This window comes from Procambarus clarkii, chromosome 74 (assembly GCF_040958095.1).
Source record: "Procambarus clarkii isolate CNS0578487 chromosome 74, FALCON_Pclarkii_2.0, whole genome shotgun sequence".
Taxonomy (NCBI): Eukaryota; Metazoa; Arthropoda; class Malacostraca; order Decapoda; family Cambaridae; genus Procambarus; species Procambarus clarkii.
The window spans coordinates 9,987,573-10,014,671 of record NC_091223.1 but is presented as its reverse complement, the minus strand read 5'-3'; the positions used below and the strand labels follow the sequence as shown (position 1 = coordinate 10,014,671).

Genomic DNA, 27,099 nt, shown 5'->3' with positions numbered 1-27,099 from the left:
GGCCCTTGTTGGCCCTCACTGCAGTTCACACGATTCCACACTGCCAATCCACTTGTTTGATTGTTTTTGCTTGCGATAGTTCACCCTGGACACTTCCCGCCACCCTCACACCTTCCCAGGATGTTCACACTGCACACTGTTGAGTCTGGGCCCCGTGGGGTCAGGATGTCACAAGATAATGGCACACGGCCGGCAGAGCCTCCTCCCAGCGTCCGTTCCCAGCGTCTCCTCCGTGGCGTCTCGTTTAATTCTTAATGGCGTTTAATTCTTCTTATTATTTTGATTGATTGATTTTATTATACGAATTTGTATGTCCATTTTATTCATGTTTTGTTTATTTAACGTAATTAAAATTTCATTGTTAAAATTTACTTGTGTTTTGTGTGTCTTCTCCTTACCTTATATATATATATATATGTATATATATATATTTATATATATATATATATATATATATATATTGTGACGATAATCTCCTTCAAGAGATTGAGCCTGCTCTTCCCTCCAAAAATACGTCGATACATCTATATAAAACTACTATGGAAGAAATGTCCAACAACGACAACAACACCAGCAAGGTTTGCCAGAGCGCAAAACGTATGCAGCCAGGAACACCTGCTCAGCCTCAAACCGCCAAACTACCTGTCTTGTTGCCGGCTCCTCGCTGATTGGCCGCCGGTCTGGCTGCAACTGCACTCCACCCACCATACTACTTGATGTCTGGGGCCGCCACGACCTCAGTCTTCAGAATATTCAGCGCTTTCATACGGTTAACACTTCTTCCTGGTAGACTGAGCTTTGGCTTACGTGTACTAAGAGAAGTGATAGCTTAAAGCCAATATTCCTGCACCTCTCATTTTATTGTATATTGCACAGCTTGTTATTGCTCACTTGTCTTAACGTAACTTTTCATTTTGTCATTTAATTCTTCTTATTATTTTGATTGATTGATTTTATTATTCGAATTTGTATGTCCATTTTATTCATGTTTTGTTTATTTAACGTAATTAAAATTTCATTGTTAAAATTTACTTGTGTTTTGTGTGTCTTCTCCTTACCTTACCACAGACGAAGTTCCAGATTTTCTATTTTTTTTTATTCTATGTGACGAGGCCATACCCCTAGCTTTAAACAGCCGAACACCACCGCGTTACCGTCACAATATATATATATATATATATATATATATATATATATATATATATATATATATATATATATATATATATATATATATATATATATATATATATGTATATATATATATATATATATATATATATATATATATATATATGTATATATATATATATATATATATATATATATATATATATATATATATATATATATATATATATATGTATATATATATATATATATATATATATATATATATATATATATATATATATATATATATATATATATATATATATATATATATATATATATATATATATACATGCCATATATATGGTATATATATATATACCATATATAGTAGGTATATAAAAACACTCGATTATTCGAATGCAACGTTGTGTCAAAATTTTCAAAGAAATCGGTAAAGTGGTTTCAAAGATTTCCCTCGCATGAAAAACACAGGTTTTTCAAAAAAGCATGTTTTTTCCAATCACAGACGTGACATCTATATAGTGTGTATATAAAAACACTATGGGGCTATCCCATTTGGACTGTTTGCAGTCATTTGGAAAAGTCGGTTGAGGATGAGAGTTGACAAGAGTGTCCCACTGACCGGCTCCTTCCGTGAATTTGGGATCATGAATCCCAATGGAGTCTCTTAGGTATTCCAGTAGTATTTCCTTAAATAATTCACCTGTTGCACTGGTCGAGGATAAGAATGCCGGCAATGCTAACTGTGTCGCCTTGCGAATACCTATCCCCCCGAGTCTAACTGGGAGCGTTGCTTGGTCCCATTGGTCATCTTGCAGGTAGAGGCTTAACACTTTCACGGTTATTGACCTTAGGAGTGTGTCATATTCTGTTAATTTTGGGCTGTCGAAGGAGGGAGCACACCTTAGGAAATAGGTCAGTCTGGGCAAAGCCAAGCACCTTGTTAGAAGGTACAAAGCATCGTGAGCGTCCAAAGCCCCTATTCTTCCCTCCATCCTCCTCAGGTCGTTCAGCTTTTCTTGGAGGACTACCTCAATGGCGCTCGAGCCCAGAGGTGCCCCTAGCAGCACACTGTCGGTGGGAGCGATCACTTGGGCTCCTGGCAATATGATTCGCACTGCATCTATGGTTGGTTGGCTAGATGAGATGATTTTACACTTTAATGGGTTTAGGGTGAGTCCTAACTCCTCTCTCTTAGATTTCACCAACTGTAGATCTTCTAGCAGGGACTCCTGTGTCCCTGCCAGGGTGCCATCGTCCAGGAACCAGATGTTGAGTTCGCTGGTCAACCTGCTTGTGACCTCTTTAACAGCCATGCAAAAAAGAAAAGGGGCAAGTGGGTCTCCCTGCTGGACACCTTCTGCTGAAACAACTTCATGTTCCCCAAAAAGCAGCGTCGATTCCCTACTGTACCCTGCTGAGACGAAGGGGAGTAGAGAAGGAAAGCTTGTTCGAACTGCTTCCAGTACCACATCCCTTTTTACCTGGTTGAAGGCATTTTTAAAGTCTAATTTAATTAATGCCTTATTTTCTGGGAGGCGCTTGATATAGGCTCGTGCTGCATGAGCTGCTGCTTCACAGCCATTGGGGACACCAAAACCTAGTTGATGGGGTCGAAGCATCGTCGCAGCGTCTATGCTAATTTTTCTGACAGCTGCCCTAGCAACAAGGCGGCGAAGTGTGTTACCCACGGCAATGGGTCTGACTCCACCATCCTTCTTCTTAAGGGCACAAAGGAATGCTCCAAAGAAAAAGGGTTTAATTGTATCTGGGATCAACCCAGAGAGGCAGTCGTTGACAAACTTCGTGACCTCTGACAACAGCGTCTCTGCAACTTCTCCGAGAACTGGTTTTACCATCTCCTTGAGGTGCTGAGGTCTTACTCCAGTGTATCCCCCTGCCGAGCCTGGCGGAAATGACATGATGGCTTTGTATACCTCTGACGCTTGGAGGAATAGGGGTTCCATGTCTGGGACATTTGTGTCCTGAGCAGTGGGTTCCCACGGTACTCTAGGAGGGTGCTTCTCTCTCAGTGAGTTGGCGGTAGCGGTATTTCTAGGGGCGATTGTGTCTTCGCTGGTAAGTAACCTAATTGCTCCTACTGTGTTGCCTTTTTCAATTTTTTTGGTCACTTGTGTTCCTAGTTTAAAATTGTCATTGGAACTCTTGGGTCTGCCATGACGGTTTTTGCGTTGAGGAGGGATGGGGATCAAGTTGTCAGCTCTAGGGATATTATTTATTGCCATAGTGACTGATGAGGCTAGTGACTTGCCTCCTCTTTCAGGTACGCCTAAGCATATATTGCCAAAACGGAGCAAATTATGCCATGCTTTGATCGTGGCTGCAGCATTAAGATTTGCAGACCGTTCATTTACTTTCCTTAGAAGGTCTGTATATTTCCCTGCTGCAAATGGGCGCGCTGCTTTAGGAATGTGAGGAAGAGTTCTGGTGGTGGATGCTTTGATGGCCCCCAGGAGGTTCATCTGATTACATGAAGTTTGCTGGGATGTGTGGGGGGTGCAGGGGGGTTCTGTGGGCCTTCTCTCTCTACAGGTGCCGTCCATGAACCCTCACAGTTGTTGTGTTGACGTAGGGTTCCATCGATTCTAAGGCTGTGAGATTCGTCACACACCCGACACGTTCCTCTGAGTCTGGGTCCTCAGGTTGCACGTCTGAGTGCACTGTTCCCAGGACCGTGTTCTTGGCTGAGGGGTTCCTGGTTAGTTGGTGGAGTCCCCTCCATCCCCGGGCGGGTTGAGACATTGGCCGGCGTGGGAGGGATGACAGGGGTGGTGGCGGCAGGGGTGGACACCAGTGTTGGCAGGTGGGGGGGGCTAGCTGTCCCTCACACTCACCACTCGCTGTTGATTGCTGGTGTTGACTTCTTGATGTGTAGTGCCTCGCAGACGTCAAGCCGCCTGCTATCGCTGTATCTTGACGTCTGCGAGGCACTAAACATTAAGAAGTCAACACCAGCAATCAACAGCCAATTAATGCACAACTATATTCTACCCACTTCAAGACTCCGCTCCAATATAGAAGCATCAAGAAATATGGGCCAATAAAAATAGGCCTTCTGCAGTTATCTACCTTTAATACCCATTGTTTCGTGTCCTGTCTTGTGTTAAAAGTTTATTTTCACCTCATCCAAAACTATTGTAACATGTCATCTCACCCAAATGTAGGTATAAAAACTCGAAGATGTTTAAGCTCTATTCAGTTAAAATTGTGTGTGTGTGTAAACTAAAGTCTTTGGAAATGTAATAAGTTTTACGAAACGCGCTCAAGTGTCGCGTCAGACTAGAAATAAAAATGAATTTTGGAGAATTGATTTTTGAATTACCACCAACAGTGAAAAGAAATGTACGAAAGATTGAGAAAATTTGTGTTAGAATTATTAATCTTACTTTTTCGGTCATATTTAATAATATATATATATATATATATATATATATATATATATATATATATATATATATATATATATATATATATATATATATATATATATATATGCCATCGTCCAGGAACCAGATGTTGAGTTCGCTGGTCAACCTGCTTGTGACCTCTTTAACAGCCATGCAAAAAAGAAAAGGGGCAAGTGGGTCTCCCTGCTGGACACCTTCTGCTGAAACAACTTCATGTTCCCCAAAAAGCAGCGTCGATTCCCTACTGTACCCTGCTGAGACGAAGGGGAGTAGAGAAGGAAAGCTTGTTCGAACTGCTTCCAGTACCACATCCCTTTTTACCTGGTTGAAGGCATTTTTAAAGTCTAATTTAATTAATGCCTTATTTTCTGGGAGGCGCTTGATATAGGCTCGTGCTGCATGAGCTGCTGCTTCACAGCCATTGGGGACACCAAAACCTAGTTGATGGGGTCGAAGCATCGTCGCAGCGTCTATGCTAATTTTTCTGACAGCTGCCCTAGCAACAAGGCGGCGAAGTGTGTTACCCACGGCAATGGGTCTGACTCCACCATCCTTCTTCTTAAGGGCACAAAGGAATGCTCCAAAGAAAAAGGGTTTAATTGTATCTGGGATCAACCCAGAGAGGCAGTCGTTGACAAACTTCGTGACCTCTGACAACAGCGTCTCTGCAACTTCTCCGAGAACTGGTTTTACCATCTCCTTGAGGTGCTGAGGTCTTACTCCAGTGTATCCCCCTGCCGAGCCTGGCGGAAATGACATGATGGCTTTGTATACCTCTGACGCTTGGAGGAATAGGGGTTCCATGTCTGGGACATTTGTGTCCTGAGCAGTGGGTTCCCACGGTACTCTAGGAGGGTGCTTCTCTCTCAGTGAGTTGGCGGTAGCGGTATTTCTAGGGGCGATTGTGTCTTCGCTGGTAAGTAACCTAATTGCTCCTACTGTGTTGCCTTTTTCAATTTTTTTGGTCACTTGTGTTCCTAGTTTAAAATTGTCATTGGAACTCTTGGGTCTGCCATGACGGTTTTTGCGTTGAGGAGGGATGGGGATCAAGTTGTCAGCTCTAGGGATATTATTTATTGCCATAGTGACTGATGAGGCTAGTGACTTGCCTCCTCTTTCAGGTACGCCTAAGCATATATTGCCAAAACGGAGCAAATTATGCCATGCTTTGATCGTGGCTGCAGCATTAAGATTTGCAGACCGTTCATTTACTTTCCTTAGAAGGTCTGTATATTTCCCTGCTGCAAATGGGCGCGCTGCTTTAGGAATGTGAGGAAGAGTTCTGGTGGTGGATGCTTTGATGGCCCCCAGGAGGTTCATCTGATTACATGAAGTTTGCTGGGATGTGTGGGGGGTGCAGGGGGGTTCTGTGGGCCTTCTCTCTCTACAGGTGCCGTCCATGAACCCTCACAGTTGTTGTGTTGACGTAGGGTTCCATCGATTCTAAGGCTGTGAGATTCGTCACACACCCGACACGTTCCTCTGAGTCTGGGTCCTCAGGTTGCACGTCTGAGTGCACTGTTCCCAGGACCGTGTTCTTGGCTGAGGGGTTCCTGGTTAGTTGGTGGAGTCCCCTCCATCCCCGGGCGGGTTGAGACATTGGCCGGCGTGGGAGGGATGACAGGGGTGGTGGCGGCAGGGGTGGACACCAGTGTTGGCAGGTGGGGGGGGCTAGCTGTCCCTCACACTCACCACTCGCTGTTGATTGCTGGTGTTGACTTCTTGATGTGTAGTGCCTCGCAGACGTCAAGCCGCCTGCTATCGCTGTATCTTGACGTCTGCGAGGCACTAAACATTAAGAAGTCAACACCAGCAATCAACAGCCAATTAATGCACAACTATATTCTACCCACTTCAAGACTCCGCTCCAATATAGAAGCATCAAGAAATATGGGCCAATAAAAATAGGCCTTCTGCAGTTATCTACCTTTAATACCCATTGTTTCGTGTCCTGTCTTGTGTTAAAAGTTTATTTTCACCTCATCCAAAACTATTGTAACATGTCATCTCACCCAAATGTAGGTATAAAAACTCGAAGATGTTTAAGCTCTATTCAGTTAAAATTGTGTGTGTGTGTAAACTAAAGTCTTTGGAAATGTAATAAGTTTTACGAAACGCGCTCAAGTGTCGCGTCAGACTAGAAATAAAAATGAATTTTGGAGAATTGATTTTTGAATTACCACCAACAGTGAAAAGAAATGTACGAAAGATTGAGAAAATTTGTGTTAGAATTATTAATCTTACTTTTTCGGTCATATTTAATAATATATATATATATATATATATATATATATATATATATATATATATATATATATATATATATATATATATATATATATATATGCCATCGTCCAGGAACCAGATGTTGAGTTCGCTGGTCAACCTGCTTGTGACCTCTTTAACAGCCATGCAAAAAAGAAAAGGGGCAAGTGGGTCTCCCTGCTGGACACCTTCTGCTGAAACAACTTCATGTTCCCCAAAAAGCAGCGTCGATTCCCTACTGTACCCTGCTGAGACGAAGGGGAGTAGAGAAGGAAAGCTTGTTCGAACTGCTTCCAGTACCACATCCCTTTTTACCTGGTTGAAGGCATTTTTAAAGTCTAATTTAATTAATGCCTTATTTTCTGGGAGGCGCTTGATATAGGCTCGTGCTGCATGAGCTGCTGCTTCACAGCCATTGGGGACACCAAAACCTAGTTGATGGGGTCGAAGCATCGTCGCAGCGTCTATGCTAATTTTTCTGACAGCTGCCCTAGCAACAAGGCGGCGAAGTGTGTTACCCACGGCAATGGGTCTGACTCCACCATCCTTCTTCTTAAGGGCACAAAGGAATGCTCCAAAGAAAAAGGGTTTAATTGTATCTGGGATCAACCCAGAGAGGCAGTCGTTGACAAACTTCGTGACCTCTGACAACAGCGTCTCTGCAACTTCTCCGAGAACTGGTTTTACCATCTCCTTGAGGTGCTGAGGTCTTACTCCAGTGTATCCCCCTGCCGAGCCTGGCGGAAATGACATGATGGCTTTGTATACCTCTGACGCTTGGAGGAATAGGGGTTCCATGTCTGGGACATTTGTGTCCTGAGCAGTGGGTTCCCACGGTACTCTAGGAGGGTGCTTCTCTCTCAGTGAGTTGGCGGTAGCGGTATTTCTAGGGGCGATTGTGTCTTCGCTGGTAAGTAACCTAATTGCTCCTACTGTGTTGCCTTTTTCAATTTTTTTGGTCACTTGTGTTCCTAGTTTAAAATTGTCATTGGAACTCTTGGGTCTGCCATGACGGTTTTTGCGTTGAGGAGGGATGGGGATCAAGTTGTCAGCTCTAGGGATATTATTTATTGCCATAGTGACTGATGAGGCTAGTGACTTGCCTCCTCTTTCAGGTACGCCTAAGCATATATTGCCAAAACGGAGCAAATTATGCCATGCTTTGATCGTGGCTGCAGCATTAAGATTTGCAGACCGTTCATTTACTTTCCTTAGAAGGTCTGTATATTTCCCTGCTGCAAATGGGCGCGCTGCTTTAGGAATGTGAGGAAGAGTTCTGGTGGTGGATGCTTTGATGGCCCCCAGGAGGTTCATCTGATTACATGAAGTTTGCTGGGATGTGTGGGGGGTGCAGGGGGGTTCTGTGGGCCTTCTCTCTCTACAGGTGCCGTCCATGAACCCTCACAGTTGTTGTGTTGACGTAGGGTTCCATCGATTCTAAGGCTGTGAGATTCGTCACACACCCGACACGTTCCTCTGAGTCTGGGTCCTCAGGTTGCACGTCTGAGTGCACTGTTCCCAGGACCGTGTTCTTGGCTGAGGGGTTCCTGGTTAGTTGGTGGAGTCCCCTCCATCCCCGGGCGGGTTGAGACATTGGCCGGCGTGGGAGGGATGACAGGGGTGGTGGCGGCAGGGGTGGACACCAGTGTTGGCAGGTGGGGGGGGCTAGCTGTCCCTCACACTCACCACTCGCTGTTGATTGCTGGTGTTGACTTCTTGATGTGTAGTGCCTCGCAGACGTCAAGCCGCCTGCTATCGCTGTATCTTGACGTCTGCGAGGCACTAAACATTAAGAAGTCAACACCAGCAATCAACAGCCAATTAATGCACAACTATATTCTACCCACTTCAAGACTCCGCTCCAATATAGAAGCATCAAGAAATATGGGCCAATAAAAATAGGCCTTCTGCAGTTATCTACCTTTAATACCCATTGTTTCGTGTCCTGTCTTGTGTTAAAAGTTTATTTTCACCTCATCCAAAACTATTGTAACATGTCATCTCACCCAAATGTAGGTATAAAAACTCGAAGATGTTTAAGCTCTATTCAGTTAAAATTGTGTGTGTGTGTAAACTAAAGTCTTTGGAAATGTAATAAGTTTTACGAAACGCGCTCAAGTGTCGCGTCAGACTAGAAATAAAAATGAATTTTGGAGAATTGATTTTTGAATTACCACCAACAGTGAAAAGAAATGTACGAAAGATTGAGAAAATTTGTGTTAGAATTATTAATCTTACTTTTTCGGTCATATTTAATAATATATATATATATATATATATATATATATATATATATATATATATATATATATATATATATATATATATATATATATATATATATATATATATATATATATATATGCCATCGTCCAGGAACCAGATGTTGAGTTCGCTGGTCAACCTGCTTGTGACCTCTTTAACAGCCATGCAAAAAAGAAAAGGGGCAAGTGGGTCTCCCTGCTGGACACCTTCTGCTGAAACAACTTCATGTTCCCCAAAAAGCAGCGTCGATTCCCTACTGTACCCTGCTGAGACGAAGGGGAGTAGAGAAGGAAAGCTTGTTCGAACTGCTTCCAGTACCACATCCCTTTTTACCTGGTTGAAGGCATTTTTAAAGTCTAATTTAATTAATGCCTTATTTTCTGGGAGGCGCTTGATATAGGCTCGTGCTGCATGAGCTGCTGCTTCACAGCCATTGGGGACACCAAAACCTAGTTGATGGGGTCGAAGCATCGTCGCAGCGTCTATGCTAATTTTTCTGACAGCTGCCCTAGCAACAAGGCGGCGAAGTGTGTTACCCACGGCAATGGGTCTGACTCCACCATCCTTCTTCTTAAGGGCACAAAGGAATGCTCCAAAGAAAAAGGGTTTAATTGTATCTGGGATCAACCCAGAGAGGCAGTCGTTGACAAACTTCGTGACCTCTGACAACAGCGTCTCTGCAACTTCTCCGAGAACTGGTTTTACCATCTCCTTGAGGTGCTGAGGTCTTACTCCAGTGTATCCCCCTGCCGAGCCTGGCGGAAATGACATGATGGCTTTGTATACCTCTGACGCTTGGAGGAATAGGGGTTCCATGTCTGGGACATTTGTGTCCTGAGCAGTGGGTTCCCACGGTACTCTAGGAGGGTGCTTCTCTCTCAGTGAGTTGGCGGTAGCGGTATTTCTAGGGGCGATTGTGTCTTCGCTGGTAAGTAACCTAATTGCTCCTACTGTGTTGCCTTTTTCAATTTTTTTGGTCACTTGTATTCCTAGTTTAAAATTGTCATTGGAACTCTTGGGTCTGCCATGACGGTTTTTGCGTTGAGGAGGGATGGGGATCAAGTTGTCAGCTCTAGGGATATTATTTATTGCCATAGTGACTGATGAGGCTAGTGACTTGCCTCCTCTTTCAGGTACGCCTAAGCATATATTGCCAAAACGGAGCAAATTATGCCATGCTTTGATCGTGGCTGCAGCATTAAGATTTGCAGACCGTTCATTTACTTACCTTAGAAGGTCTGTATATTTCCCTGCTGCAAATGGGCGCGCTGCTAGGCTAGTGACTATATATATATATATATATATATATATATATATATATATATATATATATATATATATATATATATATATATATATATATATATATATATATATATATATATATATATATATATATATATATATATATATATATATATATATATATATACCGTACCTAGTAGCCAGAACGCACTTCTGGCTACTAGGCACTTCTGACAACACTCCTCTTGTACCTGTCTGGGCAGTTACAATTGGCATTGAGACACATTCCTATGTTTGTGTCCTTAGCGTAGACTGCAGTGTGGAAGCCTCCGCTCTTTTCCGTGACTGTTATATCTAGAAAGAGCAGCTTCCCATCCTTCTCCATCTCGAAAGTGAAACTCAACACAGAATTCTGCTCAAATGCCTCCTTCAGCTTCTGCAGACGTCTGACATCAGGTACCTGTGTAAAAATGTCATCAACATACCTGCAGTATATGGCATATTTCAAGTCCATGTCAACTAAGACCATCTGCTCGATAGTGTTCATGTAGAAGTTCGCAAACAGAACACCTAGGGGAGAACCCATGGTGACCCTGTCTACTTGCTTATACGTGTGCCCATCTGGGCTCAAGAAGGGTGCCTCTTTAGTACAAGCTTGGAGTAGTTTCCTTAATCTCTTTTATGGTATGTCAAGAGAAGCCGGATCACGATACACTCTGTCCGCTATCATCCCGATTGTTTCATCCACAGGAACGTTGGTAAACAGTGATTTTACGTCCAACGAGGCACTTATCCATGTTGCCCGTGTTCCCCACATTAAATCAACAAATTCTTTTGGAGTCTTCAGGCTGAAAGCACAAGGTACATAAGGAGTCAGCAAGCCATTGAGTTGCTTAGCCAGTCGGTACGTGGGTGTGGGTATCTGGCTGATGATTGGCCGAAGTAGGTTTCCAGGCTTGTGGGTCTTGACATTTCTATACGCATACCCAGGTTTGTATTCCCCAATAACCTTTGGCAGGTGGAGTCTGGATTTCTTGGCGTTAACAGTTTCGATTACTCTGTTTACCTTTGAGTTCAATTCGGCTGTAGTGTCCTGTACCTGTACCTTGGTCCTGTCCCAAAGCGGCCTGTACTCCCACTTTGAGCTCGGGGGGACAGTATGTTGCTTCTGTATTTGCCTCGAATCTTTCCTCCTTTTGCAATAAGTTCTGCCCGCAAGGTGTCTTTAGTGGTAACCTTCTTTTGCGTCTCGAAGTCGAATATGTCGTCCATTAGGATCTCCGACTCCACTTTCCAGGCCATCTCACTTGGTCTGGATATAACGTGACAGTTTATATCCAGATTTAGGAGAATGATTTGGTCCTCAGTGAGGTTGATTCCAGCTAGGTTCAAGAAGCCATCTCTGGGTCGTGGAATTGCTGTGGCTGTTGCTGAGCCACAGCAACCTTCCCCTGTCTCCCAGTCCTTCCCCACCATTCCCCTCGCCCTCCAAACCATTCCTCACTCCTCTGTACCCTCGTCCTCCCAACCATTCCCCACTCCCCCATTCCCTAGTCTTCCCAACCTTTCCTCACTCCCTCGTCTCTTTTTCCTCCCTATCATCCCCCACTCCAGCATCCCCTCGTCCTCCTAACCATTCCCCACTCCACCATCCCCCTCATCCTCCCCACTATCTCCTACTCCCCCGTCCCCTCGTCCTCCCTACCATTTCCCTCTCCTCCATCCCTTCGTCTACCCCACTCCCCTGTACCCTTGTCCTCCCCACCATTCTCCATTCCCTTGTCCCCTCGTCCCCACCATTCCCAACTTCCCTGTCCCCTCGTCCTCCCCCATCATTACCCCCTCCCCTGTCCCCTCGGTCTCCACCATTCCCCACTCCCATCCCCTCGTCCTTTCCACCATTCCCCACTCCCTCATCTGATGATCAAATGATCTGATGTTCCCATCAGAAAATTGGGAACATCAATTCCCAATTCTGTTTAAGGCTATTTTGATTAATAGATGTATAAGTATATAGATTCATTTAAATATGCGCAGTTTGGGTATATTATATACGCATTTGCGTATTTAAATATACGCAATCCCTTCCCCCAATACTTTGGGGGAGGGATTTCTGGTCTGTATTTCATCTGGGAATTATGTATTGTGGGGCTGGGTTTTCATCTAGTAAATCGAGGCTCTTGGGCCACCAGCTGTGGGAGCGGTGCGTCTCACCTTGGAGTAATCTTACTGACATTGGGCCTTCTAACATTTTGATGGTGTTCCACACCCTGATGGCTTGGTGCTGTAGTCTGATGTTTAGTGGCTATATGTTCAGGAGTTCATGGAGCTCCTGGATTGTCTGATCATATGGTGGACGGTGTTTAGCTGCTCTCCTTAGTGCCTTATTTTGCACTTCTTGTAGTTTTTGCATGTTAGTTTTCTTTAAGGTGTGTAGTGGTTCTGGGGGATATTCTAGATGCGGCGAAACTAGAGCCTTATATAGGTGTATGTGTATGTTTGTACTGAGGCTTCGGAATCTCCTCAATTTTCCTAAGGCTGCTTTGGCTTTGTTTTGTCGGTCCCTTACGAAAATTTTGATCCCTGTTCTATTGATTGTGAATCCCAGTATTCTGCCAACCTCCGCATATTGTATAGGACGATTGTCAAGTATAATGGGATTCGGATTTCTTTTTGCAATGGGTATTATCTGGAGGGAAGGAAGGAATTATCAGGAGAAAGCGCCAAGCCATTATGAATATATAGCATGTATTATCTGGAACTTTTGTTTGTGCTAATTTTCCATTGCTTCTCAAAGTTGTTTATGAATTCAATTGCTGCCTTGGTCTTGTTGGCTAGTAGCGGCTTTGATGGTCCTGGTTTGCATATTATTTGGGTGACATCGTCAGCGTATGTGATGTATTCTCCATGCTGGGGTTGGGGTAGGTCAGTTGTATATATGTTGAATAGAGTGGGGGAGAGGCAGTTTCCTTATGGTACCCCACTTTTAAGTTCTATGAAGTCACCCAAGCAGCTGCCGATATTAAGCCTAGCAGTTCTCTTGTCTATAAAGCTGCAGAGAGTAGCAGTAAATCTCTGTGGGAGTCCTAGCTCTTATATCTTATATTTCAGGCCTGTGTGCCAAACTTTGTCGAAGGATTTCTAAACGTCTCTAAGCACTATATTACACTGATCTCTTTTCGACATTGCGTTAACTATATGCTCGTAGATCAGGGCTATAGCTGAATGGGTCCCTCTGCAGTTTCTAACCCATGTTATCTGGTGTTATACTTCGCTTCCTCTTCCATGTACTTCACACATCTCTGATTATTTTTTTTCGAATATTTTGCTTGATACTTCGAGGAGGGAAATTGGTCTGTAATTTTCAGTTTGTGTTGGAGGTTTTCCTGACTTGTGGATTAATCTGATTGTGGCATTCTTGAAGTATGTGGGGACTAGTCCAGATACAAGAGCTGCATTTACTATACATGTGTATTGATGGAGTGCAATCACTGGTAGGTAGGTTAATACCATCTTATTTATCCTGCTACTGAACTGGCGCCTTGTTATTGAAACCTATTATTGTTTTATGGACCTCAGCAATAGGTATGTGTTTCATAAGGTGGCATTCATTGCGACTATTGTTAAGGTCTATTGTTTGCGTCGAGAGTAGTGTTGCAGGTCTGTTATCGACTTGAGTAGTAAAATATATAACGAAACAAGTATAACAAGGCTAGTAGGTGGGGCACAAGGACCTAGACTCGTTTTCGAAAGCACCATTAGGAAAGCGCTCACACACTCGGGATTAATAAAATACATGTTGTTCTGTAGAGTTTTCTTGTCCAGAACAGTTTTTGTGTGTAAATGCTCAGTGCAGCACTCAAAAGGCCAATACCGGACCGATCTTGTGTGTATAACAGTCATATGCATGTGATAAAATAAAATTGAATAAATACATTTAACTTGATAAGAAAGTAGTTTTAATATATATAATATATCAGATTGTGAATGTGATATTTAGGAAATACTTCATCAAAGTGATGATATAAACATTACATAAAACTATCAAATATGTCAGTTCACAGTTTGCAACGAAAATGCATTAGAAACGAATTTTTTTGTTACATAATAAAGAATTAACATTTGTGCATTTCATTAAACAAATCTGTGTGTCATAATATGGAATTAAAGATCTGGTTTTATTTATCTTGCTTTTAAGGTGTTAATGTTTACCTTTAACATTTGTTAATGTGTAGATTTACCATGTTTATATTTGTACTTCTAACATGTGTTAACATGTAATTTAATCATGAGTTAATGTTTCCTTTACAATGTATTAATGTGTACTTTTAACATTGTTCATGTGTACTTGTAACATATGTTAATATGATGCTTTTATATTTGTTAACGTATATTTTAACAAGTTTTAATGTGCACTTTGAACAGGTGCTGATATATACCTTTAAAATGTGTCAATGTGTGCTTTTAACATGTGTTAATGTGTATGGCCGAAGAAAACTATTAAAACAGCTAATTAACTATATTGTATCATTCATACTAATAAGTGACATTTGACTTCCGTATATTATGCTGATATTCCCTACTCTTATTGAAATTCCGGTTGTAATCACTGAAGATTTTCTATTTCTTGTTGTAGTCTTCTAAATTGTTTCACTTACTGTTGTAGTACTGTTAGCTGATAGCTATACTACCGTTCATTTTTGGTTGTACAACTCGAGGTCGTTGAGCTTGATACACTACACTTTTCAGGTTGAACTAGAACCAGATGTTGAGCCAGTTGTACCACCCGAGGTTATTGGACCCGTTGTACCACCAGAGGCTGTTGGACCCGTTGTACCACCAGAGGCTGTTGGACCCGTTGTACCACCAGAGGCTGTTGGACCCGTTGTACCACCAGAGGTTGTTGGACCCGTTATACTACCAGAGGATGTTGGGCCTGTTGTACCACCAGAGGTTGTTGGGCCTGGTGAAGTACCTATACTTGTTTGACCAGGTGTAGTACCAGGTACTGTTGTACCCTTTGGAGAACCTGGGCTTGAAGAACCCGGTGCAGTTCCTGTGGTTGATAGAATGGGGAATGCTGAAACTGAAGTGGTACTCGGGATTGCTGGAGGCGGTGTGCTAACTGGGATTGTTGCCAGTGGTGTTTCCGTGGGAACGATTGTCTGGGTTGGTGGGGCTGGAGGTATAGTTACCATGGTTCCTCCCTTTTGGCTGATGCTCACCTGAACTACTGTGATTTCTTCCACTATAGTGGCTCTCAGAGTTCTTGCATCTATGACGATACTAATAATATCGGTAACAGTTGTTATCACCGTCGTCCGAAAGGTCTCATCGGGTATATATTGTTTAGTAATAATACTTTGTGTTATTGTAGTCGCTATGATCACCGCCGTTATCAGTTGCCCGTTCAATGAAGTTAATGCGTCAATGTTACCTAGTTTTATCACTAACTGAACTTGTGTGATGATCGTTGTAATCTTGATGATTTCATCTGCAGGGCTGCGTTTTCTTCTTCTTCCTCCTCCTATCGATGCGTTAACTGCGGCCACAAGGCTAGCCAGCTGACTCTGAAGGATTTGAAGATTTGTAATAGCGTTGTCTGTTTGATTTAAGGCGCTTAGGAGTTGGCTAAGTTGCGAAGTGAGACTCGCCAATGTTGCATTGACGGTTGAATTGTTGGCCGTAGTAGTTATTATGATGGCTGTAGTAGTTATGTTGGTACTCGGAGTAGTTGGGTTTGGTGCTGAGGTTGTTAACTGGCAACTGACCAAGGACTCCGGGGTGATTATCAGGGGCGAGATGGTAGGTACAATCACAGTGGTTCCTCCGAGTTGGCTGATCTGTGCCTGAACGGTGTTGATCTGGTCGACCGTACTGCTTCTCTGTGTATTAGCAGCAAATATAGCTTTGTTGACGCTGACTAGAGCAGACTGTGCGCTTGTTAGCAGGCCTGAATTGACTAACAACGACCGATTAACTGCGCATGATAATATCTGGGCTAATGTGGTCTGCGCCACAATTAGCTGGGGAAGGAAACCATTGGCAGTGGTAAAGTCACTATTTGCCAACGCGTCTGTTGTGTTGTCGATGATATATTGGATCAACAGAATTTCTTGTGAGGTGCTGCGTCTCCTCCTCCCTGCTCCAAGTATTGCGTTAATTGTGGTAATAATGTTATTAATTTGAACTTGAAGGGCTTGCAATGTTGTTAATATATTAGTTGTACCGTTTAGAGTGGCGAGTAACAGGTTGAGTTGCGAAGTGAGATTAGCCAGTAATGCTGTATTGTTCACTGTAGTTGTGGTGACTACAGTAGTTGGTGTATTTACTATAGTAGTCGTCGTGTTGGCTGAAGTAGTCGTTGGGTTGGCTGTTGTAGTCGTCGTGTTTGCTGCTGTAGTCGTCGTGTTGGCTGAAGTAGTCGTTGGGTTGGCTGTTGTAGTCGTCGTGTTTGCTGCTGTAGTCGTCGTGATGGCTGCTGTAGTCGTCGTGTTGCCTGCTGTAGTCGTCGTGATGGCTGCTGTAGTCGTCGTGTTGGCTGCTGTAGTCGGCGTGTTGGCTGTAGTTGTCGTGTTGGCTGCAGTAGTTATCACACTGGTTGCCAATGTTGTCACGTTGGTTGAAGTTGTTATAGTGTTTGTTGCAGTAGTTGAGTTTGCTGCAATAGTTGTATATGATCTTGAGGTTGTTGCATTTGACACTTGGGTCGTTGTCGAAGCTGTATCAGTCGAAAACGACAAAAAATTTAACGTTAGTAAGTACAAATTAAAACTGTACATATAAGTACTTTAAATAGGGATTATTAGATAATAATATTTCATTAAACAAAGCTTACAGAGATATTGATATGCACGTGAATGAATGTATTTATATCTAAAAGAGATCGTCTGTTGAATTGTTTGTTCGAGCTTAAGGGCCAGACACTTGGAGGTAGTTAACCTCACAAAACTTTACAGGGTGATTTATGTGTGTATGGCTGGTTTCTTAATTGGTTAGTGTCGACCCCAATGCCTCTCATTAAGTAGGACTGACTCCTATTGCGACTATCAACAACTATGAAGCCTGAAATATGGGTTTGATTATCCTTAGTGTTAATATTAGATATTTCTTCTGTTATCGACGTTGAATCAATGTATATAACATTGATTCAACATTGGAAAAAGAACATAATGAAGAAAAACAGGAAAGAGGAGGAGAGAACGTATGAGAGGGATGGAGATGAAACGTGAGACAAAGAAAATGGAAGCAAGAGGAAAGGGAACGGAATAACTATTCTGTTCTCTCTCCCTGAGAGTCTAGTTTCTAACCAAACAAGGTTAGATGCCAGACTTTTGGGGCTAGCCTCTTGCTACTCTGTATAGTGAGTGGTGATTTTTAGTCATGTCGGGTGGGCAGGGTCGGCCCCTTTGCCTCCCGTGAAGGAGCCTCGGCCTCCACACCCCTATCCAAAAGTCTATATAAATGTTCAGCCAAAAGTACGTAGAATTTAGCATTCATTTAAATATTTGTGTATTCATGCATTAACATGCAAAACGAATGTTCAGGCGACCGATTTGCATTCCCGGTACGACCTTTCGATTATGGTGATGTAGATAATGTGTAGTGAAAATAATTGTATTCATAGCGGGATATGTGTTGAAGAATAGGCGAAGCTTGTAAGTTGAGATGGTTATGGCACGAAAATGTTTGCAGTGATGAAGACAGTGTTGTAAAAACTGTTAAAATGATGTGGGGGAGATGTGGAAGGTGTGTGACAAGGATGACGCAGAGAGGTATGTCAGAAGAGATGGGAAGAGTATGTGTGGTAGGGGGAGGGGGGGGAGAGGATGATGGCTAGGGTAGGTGTGGGGAAGACCTGGGAGAATGTGTGGGAGAGGCCTGGGCACAGGGACTACCCGGGTGCTGCCGGGTACCCCGTCCAGAACCAGAGATAAATGTTTTAGCAATTTCACTGGGCATCACATCCTGATATGTTTATGTTATTAGATATATGAAATATTTGTTTTGAATATATTTGTGACACAATAGTCCGAAAAATTTCATTTTAAAACAATTCAGTGACAAAGAAAAATATTGGTTTTATGTAGAAATTTTTGTTCAGGTGAGAACAACATATAAATTATTTACCGATTTCATATCCTGAAGCCAACACACAAACGCACACATACAAACACACACACATATACACACACACACATACACACACACACATACACACACACACAGTACCTAAGTACCCTGGAGTACCTAACTACAGTACCGGGAGTACCTAAGCAACAGGACACAGCGAGTCACCGTGAAGGGTGAGGCCTCGGAGTGGCGGGGAGTCACCAGTGGAGTCCCAAAGGGATCAGTCCTTGGACCTTTACTGTTTCGGATATACGTAAATGATCTCCCAAAAGGAATTGATACGTTCGTCTCGAAATTTGCTGATGATGCAAAAATTATGAGGAGGATCAAGACAGAGGAGGATAGTATGAGGCTACAAGAAGACCTAGACAAACTGAAGGAATGGTCCGACAAATGGCTGCTAAAGTACAACCCAAGTAAATGTAAGGTAATGAAACTTAGAGGAGGAACAAGGAGGCCAGTCACTGGATACTGAATGGGAGATGAAGTCCTTCACGAAGCGGAAAGAGAGAAAAATCTAGGAGTTGATATCACGCTAAACCTGTCTCATGAAGCCCACATCAAAAGAATAACATCAGTGGCCTATACGAGGCTGGCTAACATCAGAACTGCTCTCAAAAACCTGTGTAAGGAATCCTTCAGAACCTTGTATACCACATACGTAAGGCCAATCCAATCCGCGCCTCGAGCCCGGATCTAGTCAAGCACAAGACGAGGCTGGAAAAAGTTCAGAGGTATGCCACTAGGCTAGTCCCAGAACTAAGAGGCCTGAGTTATGAGGACAGACTAAGAGAACTGCACCTCACGTCACTGGAATGCAGAATAGCTAGAGAAGACATGATCACCACATACAAAATTCTTAGGGGAATTAACAGGGGTGGGCAACGATGGATTATTTAACACGGGTGGCACACGCACAAGGGCACACAGGTGGAAGCTGAGTACCCAAATGAGCCACAGAGACATTAGAAAGAACTTTTTCAGTGTCAGAGTAGATAGTAAATGGAATGCACTAGGAAGTGATGTGGTGGAGGCTAACTCTTGACGGTTGAGAGGCGGGACCAAAGAGCTGAAGCTCACTCATATAAGCAAGCACAACTAGGTGAGTACAACTAGATGAGTACACACACACACACACACACACACACACACACACACACACACGCACACACACACACACACACACACACACACACACACACACACACACACACACACACACACACACACACACACACACACACACACACACACACACACACACAATTTTTTTCAGTGTCAGAGTAGTAGACAAATGGAATGCATTAGGCAGTGATGTGGTGGAGGCTGACTCCATACACAGCTTCAAGTGTAGATATGATAGAGCCCAATAGTCTCAGGAACCTGTACACCTGTTGATTGACGGTTGAGAGGCGGGACCAAAGAGCCAGAGCTCAGCCCCGCAAGCATAATTGGGTAGGTACACACACACACACACACACACACACACACACACACACACACACACACACACACACACACACACACACACACACACACACACACACACACACACACATACACACATTCAGGAAAATTTGATGAGATAAGAATATTTCTAACACGAATACCATGGGACACAGAACTCAGTGGAAAGTATGTACAAGGCATTATGGACTACAACCCCCCCAGATGTGCCAGGAGACAGAAAAAGGTTTTCCCGGCCCAGAAAGAAAAAACTGAAAAACAAAAGGGGAATCCATGGTTTAATCAGGCACGCAAGGGAGCAACACAGCTAAGCACAAGGGCATAGAGAAACTACAGAAATAACAAGACACCAGTGAGTAAAGAGAGAGAGAGAGAGAGAGAGAGAGAGAGAGAGAGAGAGAGAGAGAGAGAGAGAGAGAGAGAGAGAGAGAGAGAGAGAGAGAGAGAGAGAGAGAAATCAGAGAGCTTGAAATGGGTACCTCAGTACCTAGTGTGAGAAGAGAAGATGAGAGGCAGTTTGAAAATGACAGCAAATAAAGCCCAGACAGAAGCAAAACTGCTATAGTCACATCAGTAGGGAAACAACAGTGAAAGAACAGGCGATGAAACTTAAAAAGGGAGAGGATGGGTGCAAAGAGAATGACAAAGAGGTGTATGAAGAACTCAACAAGAGATTCCAGGAGGTCTTAATCACAATAGAGCAAGGAGACGTCCATGAACTAAGATTGGTGGTGATAAACCAAGCAGACTTGGAAGATATTGAAATTACTAGAGATAAGGTGGGGAAATATTTGCTTGATCTAGAAGTTACTAAGGCTGTTGGACCTGATGAAATTTCTCCATGGATGCTAAAAGAAGCACTTTATGTGTCACTATCTATGGTCTATAACTAGTGACTGGAAATGTGAGATGTACCAGAGAGTTGGAAGACGGCTAATGTAAATCCAATCTACTAAAAGGGGGATAGGCAGGAGGCTCTTAACTACAGGTCGGTGTCCTTAACTTCTATACCATGCAATGTGATGGAGAAGATCGCGACAAAAAGCCTGGTAGCACATCTGGAGAGAAGAGGCTGTGTAACACGTCACCAGCATGGGTTCAGGGAAGGCATGTCGGGTCTAAAAGGTTTAATATAATTCTATGACCAAAAAACTAACATTAAGCAAAATGAGAAGGAGGGGCAGACTGCATTTTCTTGGACTGTCGGAAAGCTTTTGACACCATACCCCATAAGAGATAGTTGCATAAGTTGGAGAAACAAGCTGGAGTAAGTGGTAGGGAGCATAAGAATAAGGGAGCATCTAAGAAACAGGAAGCAGAGGGTTACTGTAACGTGTGAGACCTCAGACTGGCATGATGTCACCAGTGGAGTCCCGTTATGTATTCGAACCTATCCTATTTTTTATATACGTTAATGATCTTTCATAACAGATGGAATGCATTAGGCAGTGATGTGGTGGAGGCATACTCCATACAGAGTTTTAAATGAAGATATGATAAAGCCCAGTAAGCTCAGGAATCTGTACACCAGTTTATTGACAGTTGAGAGGCGGGATCAAAGAGCCAAAGCTCAACCACCGGCCAGCACATATAGGAGAGTACAACTATGTGAGTACAGTGAGTATACCTTTGATACAGTACTACGTAGATGGGTACTATGTAAACTTGAGAGGCTGGCGGGAGTAGGCGGAAACGCACTATCATGGGTAAGGAATTACCTAGCAGATAGGTGTCAGTGACATTGAGGGGCGAGGAGTCCGACTGGCATAGTGTAACATGCGGAGTGCCTCAAGGATCGTTGCTGGGACCCATTCTATTTCTTATTTATGTAATAACTTGATTACAGGAGTTGAGACTTTTAGGTTGATGTTTGCAGATGATGCAAAACTAATGAAGAGGGTTGAGACAGATGAGGATTGCAAGATTCTCCAGGACGACTTGAACATGTTGAAGAGCTGGTCCGAGAAATGGCTGCGTGAGTTCAACACTAACAAGTGCAAGGTGATGGAAATGAGAACAGGAGCCTTGAGACCGAAAGGTCAATACACATAGCAGAGAGACTATCTCCCTGTAACAACTAGAAGAAGAGACCTGGGAGTGGACATAACACTAAACCTAAATCCATAGGCTCATATAACGAAAGCCACAACAGAATGATGTCCGCCGCATACGCTGGCAAAAGTCAGAATAAGAGACACTTGAATAAGGGGGACACTTATCTACAAATTCGCTACCATTAGAATAAATATGTTACAGAAATAATAAAACTCCCAAAATCAAACGAGTGCTGTTATAAAGATTGCCTTTAAGAGTACTTTGAGAAGCTGCCGAAACTTTGGCAGTTGTACATGGTCTTCCAAGGTGGCTATTGAGGTTAATATCAGTTACTGAAGTCTAGATTCCAAACAGCAACCATGAAAAGTAAATATTTAATGTAAATCCGTTCACAGATGTTCAAGTATATGCTTAAGTGATGGTAATCGGATGTCTTACCTGGATAACAGCAGAGACACTTGGTTCCCTTGCAGCCCTTTTTGTTTATCAATCCTGTGCAGAGTTTCTTATTGTCGACACAGTGACCACCAAGAACATTGCAGGCGCTCAATGGCTTGCAAGCCTTGGCACAGCAGACGCACTTCTTCTTGGTGCAGCCCTTGGCTATCTGGCGCTCCTTCGTCCCGCACTTCTTCCTGCACACGCCCTTGTATTTCTTACAATTCTTTTTGGTTGTCAGTGCACAAGCTGTTTAGAAGATAATTATTACAAACTTATGTTCAATAATACTAAAAGAATATAAATATTTTGCTATCTCAGTATTGGCTTTCATATAAATTTAATCATTGTCTTTATTATTGTTACTATATATTATTATTATTTTCTCTAGAGCTATACGGAATTTGATAAAAGTAGGAGCATTATGTGAAAAAACACAAACAATTGCAGTATATAAAATGACGGGAATTAAAACTACAGAATTTTGCATTATTCCAGACTATCAATTCGTAGCCTATCCTCTCTCTATGAACCTGATCATAGATATTCAGTCCCTAAATATAAAAGAGCATTGTCTGAGAAAGCTGATAGAATCGTAACTACATTTGCAGATGTGTCTTGAATGAATACCCTGTGATAGAGGTGACCAATGCACAATATTACATCACTGTTGGTAGATAAGAATATTTATAAGACAGAGGATTTGAGGATAAATAGTAGTGGACCCCAACAGATCCCAAGTAAACAGCAGGGGGACCGAAGAAGTGTACGTAAGGTCAAACATAAAGCTGTAAAGTGGCAAGAAGAATGATTATTAAGGTAAAAAGGAAAGCAGCAACAGTGACAAGTAGAGCGGAAGCAAATGAATGGCCGGCTCTACAATATGCAGCTCGAGCTCTGCTCGTCTCTGCGATCACAATAACCTGCTTGAGAGAGTCCTGGGTATTATACTAGAACATTGTTGTCAGAAGTAAGAGCGCTGAGCTCAGAGGACAGTTTAAGAGATCTGAATCAGACAATACTAGAGTCGAGTCTCTCTCAGTACGTGACTTCCGGAAGGAGAAATTGTCGTAGTGATGACAAACAACTTTACAAATAAAATACTGTCACAACTACTTACTATAATTGAGAGTCCAGTAAATGGGTCATTATAATTATCTACTTAATGATAATTTTGGTTTCAATATTCTTGTTCCACATTGTATCACATAACCTAAATTCCTTCTGATAGATCTAGTTTGAGGCCGATGTATATTTCAAATAAATTCATGTTACAGACTTAAAATATATTTTTGAGCAGGTTTTGTATCTCTCCATAGAACAGACATCAGTCATCATATGTATCTGTGCAAATAAAGTTAACTACAAATAAATCTTGAGCAAGTTTCACTTTCAAGTATTAGACTAATAGTTGAGACATCCAGAAAAAGCTAACATCTCTTATCCTAAGCTAATTATTAAAAAGTATTATAATCGCGAGATTATATTACTATCCCACAGATAGTGGAGAGACACACTACACACAGACATCACAATAGCGTGATGCATCATATGAACAAATCCACAAGGGCTATGGCGAGGGTTCGAACCCTCGTCACAGCCCTTGTGAATTTGTTCATAGTGGAGAGATAATGGATAGATGGATTGAATCACCAGGCACAAAATGTAGAGGCAAAAGTTTTATTGTTAAAAGCAACTATCATGCTAATAACTTCCTGCTCCTTCCATTCCAACAAAATGAACCCATCAAACATCGAAAACAAATAGACACTTACGTAAGAGGCAACACTCGCACGACTTCCCCTTGCACTTGACAGCGACAACTTTAGTCTTGCAGGTCTTTTTCTTCTGACACTTCCCGCCGGCTTGAGTACACTTTTTGTGAGGTTTGCACTTTCTTTTGGAGTCAAAATCGTCACCATGACTCTCACCCGAAGCTGGATAACCTTTCCTCCCGTCAGACTGCTTCCCTTGCTCCTTTACTGCCGGCTCGTCACCTTTCTTACCCGCCTTGGATTTACTTTTCTTGGGCTTTTTGTTGTTTTTATTCGCGTTCTTGCTGTTTTTAACTTTGGTTTTGTTCTGCTTGGTATTTTTGTGTTTCTTGCGTTTGTCCTTATTTATGGTTTTAAGGTTTTTCTTAGTTTTTTTGTTACTTTTCATCTGGTTCTTGCTAGCTTTGTTTTGCTTCTTTTTGTGTTTATTCCCCTTTACTTTAATGCCTTTAACTTTCTTAGCTTTCTTCCCATTCATCATATTCCTTTGTTTATTTGACGCAGGCTTCTCATTTTGATTTTTTCGGGGTTTTGTTTTCTTTGAGTTTGTTTTCATTGTTTTTTTATTTTTTTTCTGTTTTCGGCCGCCTGTCTTTCGATTTTTGTGTTTCGACTCTTTTAAGTTTTTTCTTGATTTCTTCTTTTGTTTTTTCTCTGTACTGACTTTTCGTCCCTTAACGATCTTTTTGTCAGTGGGAACTTCTTTATCAGTTTTGTCACGTCCCTTAGCAGCCTTCTTGACAGTGAAAACCTTTTTACCAGTCTTGACGCGACCATCTTTCTTCTTCTTCTGCCGCCGATGTTTGCCACGTTGGAGTTTATCGTTATTCTTGCCTCCGCGATCTTTCTTTCCGCTCTTGGTGCGACTAGTTTTTTTCTTACTCCTGATGGGTTGATCTACACTATTCTTTATGCCTTTCTTGCTTCCTCGACGTTTTTCTCCTATCCTTTTGATAGAACTTTTCCTCCTCTGCCCTTCATGACGCTTTTGTCCATTCTTGGTACGAAAACTGGTTTTCTGTTTTTTAGTTCGATTTTTTAACGATTTCTTAACATTTTTAGTTTCTTTTTTCTTGGAAGGAACAGGTTTTCCTCCATTCTTGTCTCGGCGACCTGTTCCTACTTCTTCAATTCTGCCGTGACCAACACTTTTCCCGCCATGTTTGTCAGTACCTGTATCTCTTCTTCTCTGAGTCAGCAGGTCTTGACCATTTACCTCCTGACGATTTGCTGCATTTCTTTCCCCATGCACCTGTTCCTGCAGAGTGAAAATACTTTGAACAAAACATATTATATATATATATATATATATATATATATATATATATATATATATATATATATATATATATATATATATATATATATATATATATATATATATATTAGTATATTTTGGTAGTAGTCTTTCCTGTAGACATATATTATTAAATATGACCGAAAAAGTAAGATTAATAATTCTAACACGAATTTTCTCAATCTTTCGTACATTTCTTTTCACTGTTGGAGGTAAATCAAAAATCAATTCTCCAAAATTCATTTTTATTTCTAGTCTGACGCGACACGAGCGCGTTTCGTAAAACTTATTACATTTTCAAAGACTTTAGTTCACAAATACACAACTGAATAGAACTTACGCATCTCCGATTTTATATCTACATTTGAGTGAGGTGGAAGGGGTGATGTGGCATTAACACAAGACAGAACAAGATGTGGCATTAATAGGATGTGGCCACAACAATATTCTACCCCCCTCAAGACTCCGCTCCAATATAGAAGCATCAAGAAATATGGACCAATAGGCTTTCTACAAACACTTCTATTCAATATCCATTGTTTCGTGTTCTGTCTTGTGTTGATGAAATTAATACCCTATTAATACCACCTCTTGTTCTGTCTTGTGTTGATGAAATTATTACCCTATTAATGCCACATCTTGTTCTGTCTTGTGTTAATGCCACATCACCCCTTCCACCTCACTCAAATGTAGATATAAAATCGGAGATGCGTAAGTTCTATTCAGTTGTGTATTTGTGAACTAAAGTCTTTGAAAATGTAATAAGTTTTACGAAACGCGCTCGTGTCGCGTCAGACTAGAAATAAAAATGAATTTTGGAGAATTGATTTTTGATTTACCTCCAACAGTGAAAAGAAATGTACGAAAGATTGAGAAAATTCGTGTTAGAATTATTAATCTTACTTTTTCGGTCATATTTAATAATATATATATATATTATATATATATATATATATATATATATATATATATATATATATATATATATATATATATATATATATATATATATATATATATATATATATATATATGAATTATTTCATTGTGTCTGAATGTAAGTGCTTATTATGTTTTTTCATAAGCTTAATCTCTCAAATATATCAAAAGATAAACCAAATATATATATATGTATATATATATATATATATATATATATATATATATATATGTATATATATATATATGTATATATATATATATATATATATATGTATATATATATATATATATATATATATATATATATATATATATATATATATATATATATATATATATCAATCCTTCCACGGAGGAAGAATTGAGACAGGAATTTCCTTAAGTACTTTTGTATTTGATAAAAAATCTTCAGAGGAATGGACTTACATAGATTTATATATATGGGGAAAAGACGTGAGGTGAAGTACAATGTCATTAATGAGATGAAGGAATATTAATAAGGTATTAGTGAGAAAAATGTGTATCAGTGATCCTACTCAAATCGCCCTTTAACTAATTAATCAAAAATGCATCTAAATTATACAACCACTGCTAATGTTCAAATTATATGATTTTGTGATATGTATTAAAGCAGAATCAATTATGTTCCAAT

General features: G+C 41.4%; 2 protein-coding genes across 2 annotated transcripts in view; both read right to left on the bottom strand.

The window, feature by feature from the left end:
* LOC138349805 (uncharacterized) overlaps nt 1–11,816 on the bottom strand; it is a 39,312-nt gene extending 27,496 nt beyond the window's left edge. The window contains exons 1-2 of the mRNA XM_069313133.1: nt 11,446–11,816; nt 10,801–10,825 (exon numbers count right to left, since the gene is read on the bottom strand). Coding sequence (XP_069169234.1) covers nt 10,801–10,825; nt 11,446–11,816 — 396 coding nt within the window. The remainder of the gene's footprint in view (nt 1–10,800; nt 10,826–11,445) is intronic.
* Nucleotides 11,817–15,085: 3,269 nt separating this feature from the next.
* LOC138356809 (uncharacterized) lies at nt 15,086–15,538 on the bottom strand. Its single transcript, XM_069313132.1, has one exon. It carries the CDS (start codon nt 15,536–15,538, stop codon nt 15,086–15,088), a length of 453 nt encoding a protein of 150 aa, XP_069169233.1.
* Between the last annotated feature and the right edge of the window lie 11,561 nt (nt 15,539–27,099).

Bases quoted from the DNA above. Each gene is read 5' to 3' on its own strand.
- LOC138356809 (XM_069313132.1), bottom strand. From the start codon at position 15,538: ATGGTAACTATACCTCCAGCCCCACCAACCCAGACAATCGTTCCCACG.